The 9,514-nt window shown below is 27.2% G+C and overlaps 1 protein-coding gene across 1 annotated transcript; it reads right to left on the bottom strand.

Annotated features, from left to right (window-relative positions):
• Positions 1 to 3,551: 3,551 nt before the first annotated feature.
• LOC135926802 (zinc finger MYM-type protein 1-like) lies at positions 3,552 to 5,966 on the bottom strand. The gene is made up of 5 exons (XM_065462733.1): positions 5,918 to 5,966; positions 5,788 to 5,877; positions 4,968 to 5,177; positions 4,429 to 4,719; positions 3,552 to 4,384 (listed from the first exon to the last, which is right to left on the bottom strand). The coding sequence occupies exons 1-5, from the start codon at positions 5,964 to 5,966 to the stop codon at positions 3,552 to 3,554; spliced, it is 1,473 nt and encodes a 490-aa protein (XP_065318805.1).
• Between the last annotated feature and the right edge of the window lie 3,548 nt (positions 5,967 to 9,514).

Below are 9,514 nucleotides of genomic sequence, written 5' to 3' on the forward strand. Positions count from 1 at the left end.
ACCATAATTGAAACTGAATTACATATACAATATATTAACATTAATTAATAATAAATTATCCCACATGTCCATCCCTTTAAAAACCCAAAATGCATAATTATATAAACATACTTTATTACAAAAGTCCATTTCTATATATCTTCATAAATTTCAAATATTTAAATATTTAGCAATCCTTTCTGTCCTGCTGAACTTGAGGTCTTATCTTCCTATGACGGAATACCTATGACGGAATACCTATGACGGAATACCTATAACACCATTCAGTGAGTCTTAAAGCGTACCAAATAATAAGGCAATACTTATTGTCAAACATTGGATGTAAAATATACATCTAGACATATAATACCACAAATATTATTGTCTTAAATGGCCAAAATGAAGACATCTAATACCTCAAATATTATTGTCTTAAATGGGCCAAAACGAATCAAATATCATTAACCAATAATTAATCATTTTATTTTATTTTCAATCCTTATACTCATTACATACTTTCTATCTTAAATGTAAACTAAATATTTCAGATAAAATTATAGAAACCCTTAAACTCACCTCTTAATCTCACTTACCCCTGTATAGTTTTTAGTACTTATGTTATGGTTTCACAGTAAAATTCAAAATTACATGAAAAAAATAGTTCTTACCCTTTTATAACGAATAACTCTTGAATCTCCAGGTTCTGTACATGCATCACTTTTAGTATTATAATAACATTTATTTTACATTCAAATATATATCCCATATATACTTATCATTCACCAAATACTTTATCCGTTTAATTCCAATTAAACCACCAATATATCACATATTATGTAACCCACTCACCTTTAAACTTTATTTCAAATAGTTCAATTTATGACACTACCTTACCCACCATATTAAAAATATATAAACCTTTATTTCAAATGTAGTTCAATTTATGAAACTACCTTACTGACCACATTAATAATATACAAACATTAATAGAAATGAAATATTCATCATAATATTTCTTATTCCTTAACCTAGCCTATACAAACATAGCTATCATTTTTATCAATTAATTTATATCTTTAACATTAAATATTTACTGGTCTTACCTTTCTTATCCTTTACATTGCATTGTGATCCGCATTAATCCCTAAGTAAATCCTGGTCACGGCACCATTAAAGAAGAAGTCATATTTATTCATTTTAAATATCTAAAGATTATAAATATCCAACTTCCATTATATTCTTCACCCCAAAAGACACCTAAAGAAAGCTCCATTGTTTCTCACCAACCCACGTGATGATCCCCTTTTTTTCTTTCCAACAAGGAAAACTTAATTCTCCTCTCAGAAAATAACTGGCATTTGATGTATTATATTAAATTTATTTCTTCTTTTTTTCAACAGCTACAACAATTATAATATCAGATTTCATGATCATAATTCATTCATATTATACCATTATTATATTTTCCAAATTAAGTTCATTATCAATCATAATTTTATCTATATCCATAATTTAATTTCATGAAATGTCCAATACATTTATATTGCTCAAATAAATATCACATTTACAAAATAGTTTACTCGCCATGACATTTTCCAATCATTTCCCCTAATATATTCCATAAAACATTCAATAGATTCATATTACACATTATTTACATCCATGACTGCGCCAATATCATAAATAAAATAATAATTTTAAACACAATATTTATTCATCTATATAACACATACATATAAAAGGCAGGATATAAAATAATAATTGCAACAATATTTATTCATCTATATAACTCATACAAATAAAAGGCAGGATATAAAATATATATATTGATCTCAGGCGCGTACGCAGGAATTTGGTCTGGGGGTGGGGGGGGGGGGGGGTGATAAATTTTTTAAAGAAATATTATTGTTTTTTAAAAATATAAAGCATAAATTTATTAGGACTAATAACTATTCCTAATACACAATTTTAAATTAATGTGAATTATAAAAAAATTATATGTAAATAATCACTTAAATGACCCAAAATAGAAATTTGAATTTTTTAAGCCTTTACACAAAAAGTTTTTTAGGAATAATTGTATTTTGTATGTTATATATTAATGTAAAATCCAATCTTAGTTGCGATTGAGATAATTTTTCAATTATCTCATCCTTGCTTGTGGTCAAATGCCTATGAATATTCAAAAGATCCAAACCTTTCAATCTACTTTCACATGTTGTACTTCTTGGTATGTTTTTCAGAGACCTGCAGGCCCAGCCCCTGGGCCGGACAGTATTTTAATTTTTTTAAATATACCCAGGCCGGGCCCGAAATTTTTTTAAAAAAACACCCAAGCAGGGCCTGAATTATTCAAAAAAAACACCCAGGCCGGGCTGTAGTTTTTAAAACAGCCTATATTTGAAATCGTTATTATTAGCTATAAAAATCAAATTTATTTTTAGAAAATCCGGGCCGGGCCTGAAAATTTTATTTTAAAAAAAGCCGGGCCGAGACTGAAAATTTTTTAAAAAAAGCCGAGCCGGGCCTATAAATTTTTTTAAAAAAAGCCGGGCAGGGCCTGAAAATTTTTAAAAAAAACCCAGGCCGAGCCGTTAAAAATCTTAAAAAATCAGGGCCGTGCCCTGCAAATGGTACTTCTGCAGGCCTCTGTTATTCTTCTTAAAAAAGATAGTGTTCTCTCATTAGTTTACTAATGGGAAGAGTTTATAAACCCTTTTAATACATTGGTAATCTAAAATGTGTTTGAAATAATGCAGAGCATCCATGACATTTTTTGGGATTATATTAACAATAGTTAATCTTATAAACATAGTTATTCAGCTATTAAGGCATCATAAGATACTTTAACATCTTCATAATAAAAATCTAACAAATATTTTTTTTTCTATCACCATCTGAAAAAGATTGGGAAGGCTTTTGTGGAAGTAATAATTGCAGATGTAAGTGCTGCATGATGAATTAAAAATTCATTTATTTGGGTTATAATAAGATATATTCTTCTACTGATCCTATATTAATGTTTTAACCATAGGTATAGCCAGGATTTTCTTAAAGGAGTGGGGGGGGGGGGATCACACAATTTCTGGGGGCTCCCCCCCAGACCCCCTTTTATAAATTTAAATTTTTTTAACAAATAATAAGCCCGGAAGAAATATGAAATATATTTTTATTAGTTTATTGTTAATATAGATAGATCACACAAAAATGTGGTATTAATTTATGTCATAAGATAGATCATACAAAAACGTAATAATAATTTATGTTTTGTGTAATATAAGATAGATCATACAAAAACGTGGTAATAATTTATAATGTTATATTAAATTTTCTTTTAGAATTTGATAATTCATTAATTATTTCAGTATTATCTGGTGTTAATTCCCGATGAATATTTAATAGCGCTAAACCATTTAATCTATTTTGCAAGGTATTATTTCGTAAGTATGTTTTTAGTCTTCTTAAATTATATAAAGTTCTTTCATTTGTACATGTCGTAATTGAGAGGCATGCTAAAATTTGAAATAATTTTGTTATGTTCAATAATTCAATTAGTGTGTGTTTACAAATATTCAGTGCATTGCATTATCAGGCTTTATATCCATTCTTTTTAAATTGGCAAACCAATATTTAAATTCACTTATTACTTCTAATTCGGTCCCTACCATATCTTGCAAATAAAAATTATATAAATACTGAATTTTATTTCTAATGTCATCCGAAATGTTCACAGATGGATTAGAGTATAACAAAATTTGAAAGTTACTTAGCAAAAGTTTATGGTTTAATAAACGTTCTTTAATCTGAGTTAAAAAAGTGTCCATAAGTGGTATAAAAATAATAATTTTGTAATACTCCTCAACTGATTGTAAGGAAATATTATTCCTATGTACTTGTCTTGATACTATTCTTGGCATGCTTATTATCATATTATAAGATTGCACTTTTTTTTGAACTTTGTTAAAAATCGTTCGAAATTCACAATCAGCATTTTTTCTTATCTGTAAAATAGCATTATATGCATCTTCAGCTAAGATCAATGCCTGAACCATATCTTGGTTCACTCTTTGAAAGGCTCTGCATAATAATATTGTGTGGCAGAAGAGAGTGTTAATGCAATTAATGGCCAATAAAAACTCAGGATCTTGAATCGCTTTCAAGATTCCATTGGCTTCTGCCACCACTGATGTATCTGTCCATCCACATATTTCCTCCAATACAACAATTATCGGGTCAACTAATTCAAGAAAAACTGCAACCGATTCATGTCGTAGGATCCATCTTGTAGGGCACATTTTCACAAGTTTATGATGATTATTGCCAAATTCTTCCATTGCCAGAATATTTTTGAGGACATTAGATCTTTTTGGATACTTGAACATATCATATACCTTGCCTATTGTGCCTTTTTAAATATATGATTATAATTAATATAAAAGTTTAATAAACCCATGGTACTACGAATAACGGGAATTGAGCAACAATCAGAAATGGCTAGATTTAGGAAATGCGATGCACAATGTACATAAATTGCAGTAGGATATTTTTTTATTAAATGTGATTGAACACCATTTAAATGTCCACTCATAGCAGGGGCACCATCATATTCTTGTCCCCGCATAAAATTAACATTAATTTTAAATTTTTTAAGATGAACATCAATAGTGTTAGCAAGACATTCACCTCTCATATCTTGAATCGGAATAAATTGCAAAAAGTCTTCTTTTATTTGAACTTCATCTATATAAATGATAATAATTTGTATAAAATAAATATAAATTTTACCATTTTCAGAAAATAAATATCGAGCACACAAGGACATTTGCTCTATGCCAGATATATCAGTTGATTCATCTGCCAAGACTGAAAAGAATGGAGACTTGTTAATGTTGGCAACTACCTTTCTTAATATTAAATCATTACACACATCAATGATTTCGTTTTGAATGATGGGGCTTAAATATAAAGCATTTTTCGGTGCATTTAACAAGTTAATCCTGAGCTCATTATCTCCAATTGCTCGGTTTCTGAGAATAGCTCGAAAGTCCCATCATTTTCATTTGTATCATCCTTAAATATACAACCTGAATCTCGATGACCTCTTAATGCCATACATTGATTTCCACATGTAATTATTGCATCTATTATAGGAGATATTTTTCGTCTATTTTCATTTGCTATTTTCTTTTTACCTTGATCTTTATAAAAAATAAATAATTCTCTTATAATAATTTTTAATGGTTTACCTATTATATGAATGATAGAATCTCTATCATTAGCATTAATTGCTCTAAGAGATGATATAATATTTTGTGTATTTTTATGGTATAAATTGTTTTGATGATTTTCAAAATTCTCTCCTGCATCTTTCCAACGTCTATATGGGCAATTCACAAGTCGCTTTAATTTTTGTTCACCTTTACCAACATATTTTGGTCCAAATAGAACACAATATTTACAATAAGCCCCATTTTGTGAAGGTGAGTAAGCCAACCATAGCCAAGTGGTAAACCAATTAAATTGAAATTTTAATTTCCTTCTAGAAAGATCTCTTGGAAATTTATAATTATTGGGTGGCCTATATATACTCTCTAGTATATTAAAGTCTTTGGTAGGCTACATCCAATTGAACATAATTACTTATGTCAAATGGTAAAGTACCTAAATAAACTATTTACATATTTTTAAAATAGAAATTTTACTATCCATATTTTGAACTCTTGACTGTATAAGATTTACTGCAGATCTTTCATCAACAACATTAACTTAAAAAAATGCAAATTACATAATGATATTAAAATAAAATACCTATTGGGACTACCTGGATGATAGGATTACTTTTCTCATTCTCTAGCACAATCTCTAATATTTTATCATCTTTTTGAGAATCAATAACAACTAATAATAATTATTATATTAATATTCAAATAGTTCTTACTTGAATCAATGTCTCTTATATTTAGAGAATTATTATCTCCCAGCAACATCACTAAAAAAAGATATATAAACTCAATATTAATATAAAATATACGTTAATCAATCCTTGTTAAATTTATTCTAATTTCCTTCTTTTTTGATATATTTTCATGATTGTTACATAATATTTCTGATACCCTATTTTCACTTGAAATTGAATCAATTTTCTTGCGATGATGATCTTGGTAGGAAATTAATATTTATTATAATAAATATAGAATTTCCTTTTTCATTTACATTCTTTAAAAGATATTTTCTGATGTCCATATCAATCTTAAAACAAATATAATGCTTGTTGCTCGGTCAAAAAATTGCAAATTATATTTTAAAAATAAATTGGAAGGAAATTTAAAAAAAATGGGAATATGGTTATGTTAATTTTTTATTAAATTTATAAATTAATTTAATTAATAATTTTGTAATTAAATTTTACTTTTATTAAGAAAAATAAATTAAAATAATTCACTATATATAATTATGAAAAGTCATATTTATATATTAATTTACTTAGTATTTTTATAGATCTATTAATAGTAATTATATAAAGTTGACTTTTGTCTTATGACTTATATATGGCTTATATTTCATTTTTTAAAATACATTTTTGATATCACTTTTTTATATATATTTATATATAAATCTTTTTAAAAAATATAAATTATAGTCAATAGTTTAAGTTTAAAAAATTATTAACTCTCATTATTTCTTTCATTATTGTTTAAGAAAATATATGCATACATTTTCGAGAGACAGGTAGTGGGTTGGGAATAAGGAACGTTTTTTTTATTAGTTTAAAATGATATTTATGAAAAGTGATATATTTCTAAAGGGGGGGATTTCCTCTTGCCCCCCCCCTGGCTACACCTATGGGTTTAACGATGAGCTTGATTTGCTACAAGTCGAGGAACACAAATATTAAACACGTATATATCTGCTTTTGACTCAACAATAAAATATTAAATATTAAATTCTTCAACAACATTAGCCCTAATTTCCTTGAGTTCTGATAAAATGCTCTCCGCTATTCTCATCTTCTTAATCAAATCAATGTCATGTTTTTGAAAAGTAATACTTAAAATAGTTGTATAATTAAATAATACATTCTAATGAGAAATAAAATTTGGAATAAGCATTGAATCCAATAATTTTCTTGCTTCTGAGGAAATATTTCTTTCAGGCCATTGTGATATTTCAGTAATAGCAAATAATTGGCTCTTCTAATTCCTTAATAGCTGTAAGTGCTTGATGGAAGAGGCTCTATCTCGTTGGGCAAGGTTGCAATTTCTTTTTCCCTGTTGGACCAGAAGTTTCAGAAATAATTATTATTTGAATAGAAATTTGAAAATGGTAGATAAATATTACGCCACTAAAAATTAAAAAATAATAAGTAAATATTACGCCGGAAAACTTGAAATCGAAATTAATTGATAAAATAACGTATGAATGTGATAATAAATGTAATAAAATATATATTTAATATGAGATACGAATAAATATTAACAAATATAAATTAATATAAACAATAATATTTATATTTTTGAAAAATATATCCGGCATCTGCATTTTTTGGCTTTAGGGGGGGGGGGGGATTTGTCCCCCTACCCACCCCGCTGAGTACGCCAATGATTGATCTTAATTAAATGTGGGCGCGGGCCTAATTAAAAAATTTACGTCCATTCACACTTACCACTAAAAAATTTTCGACCCGACCCGCCCACTCACGAAAATATTTTGATTCACGCCCGTCACATCAGAAAATTCACGGTGTTTTTAAATTTTTCAAAACTATTGCTATAATTTTACACTTTTTTGAATTTATTCTATTTATTTCTCTAATTTCATAATCCATATTAGTAAAAAATAAATACAATCTATAAATCGAAATTGATTTAGAAAAAGAAGAATGTCCATCTTTTTTTATTTCAATTGAGTACGCCTTTCCACTAACAAGAGATTGGCTATAGAAAATACCCTTTCACTAGACTCGCTAATTTTCTCAAAAAAGCAGATGAATATTCCTGCTTCCAAAACTTCAAAATATTGTCTTGTTATTTATTTTATATGAATCTTTAAAGTTCATCCTCACAGCTTTAATTGGTGATGCTGATGTTTCGTCAGACTAGAAATTCTATAAATTTTTCATTTAGAATATACTGTCTTTTATGAGTGTATGATGAATTAGGAAAGTTATAAATGATAGTTGGTATTGACCATTTAGAATATACGTTTTTTTATGAGTTTAGGATAAGTTAGGAAAGTTATAAGTGATAGTTGGCATCGACTTATGCATATCATCTAATGTTATGTCATTTAGCATTTTTAAGATTGTTTTGTATATATCATCCTTTTCTTCTTCTATTAAAAACTTAAGTCTTTTGAAATTCGGATCTAGAATTAAGCCTACCTTATGTAGTGGCTGCATAATAAATCTTTCTTTTAAAAGAAATCTTGTTCTGTATTTTAAGGTTTTGATTATTATTGTATCACGTTCAGAAGGTTTACAAAATTTTACTAATTTTTGTTTCCATAGATAAACTTCATTTATTGTGTAATGAAAATCTTTCAGATTATCCGAGCAATCTTTAAATATTGTTAAAAATATATTTAACTCGCGTATGATGCTGATATCAATTGAATCTATTTAATTCTTATTTGCCAAACAAGTACACCTGTATTTCAGAATACGATTTTAAGAAACTCTGTATCATGATATATACAGAGTTTCATCTCGTTATTACATCTTGTTTAAGGGTGTGGTTTAGTTTGCTATTAGCTGTAGATTGTTTGAAATATTGTACTATTTACCATTTATATTTAAGGCTATTTCAATTAAACAATTATCAAAAATATAAGGCATAATATTATTTAGTATGTGATACATGCTAGCGTTTCATCATCTTTGAATACACTTATAAGATTTGCTCCATTATCGTCACACAACTATACATTTATTTAAATCTACTTCTGTGTATTCTTCTAAAATTAAATTGAATACACTTTTAATATTGACGCCTGTTTTCATTTCCATTGTGGCCAAAACAAATGTTTTTAATTCAAAATCCTTAATGATAATATGTCGTAATGGTTTAAAAACTTCGATTATAATTGATCATGCTTTTAATCTTAATTTTTATTTCATGGTATATCTTTGGACCTATAGTATTCATGAGAGTTTTCCGGTTCACAATTTTTATATTTTGTTATCCATATGTAACACCAACATTTATCTCTTGGCCTAGCTTGTAAAATCCTTCACTTTCTGTTGCATTTAAAGATTGAAGATCTTTACAAATAAAACATAACTGACTTTTCTGTTTAAGAAATATTTAGCATAAAGTCTCGTAATAAAAAAACACCTAAATATAAAAGAAAATAGAACTAACGAAATGATACCGGATGTTGTTTATAAAATGCGAAAGATTTTTAGTTTTCATAAATTATTTATTTTTTAAAAAGAACTAAATTAAATAAGAAAACATACAATATAATTATAAAATGCAAATTTATATTTATAAAAAATAAATTTAAAAAATTAAAATTTCCGTGATTCACAAGAAAT

The sequence above is a fragment of the Gordionus sp. m RMFG-2023 genome, chromosome 3 (assembly GCF_954871325.1).
Source record: "Gordionus sp. m RMFG-2023 chromosome 3, tfGorSpeb1-WG-v2, whole genome shotgun sequence".
NCBI classification, from domain to species: Eukaryota; Metazoa; Nematomorpha; class Gordioida; order Chordodea; family Parachordodidae; genus Gordionus; species Gordionus sp. m RMFG-2023.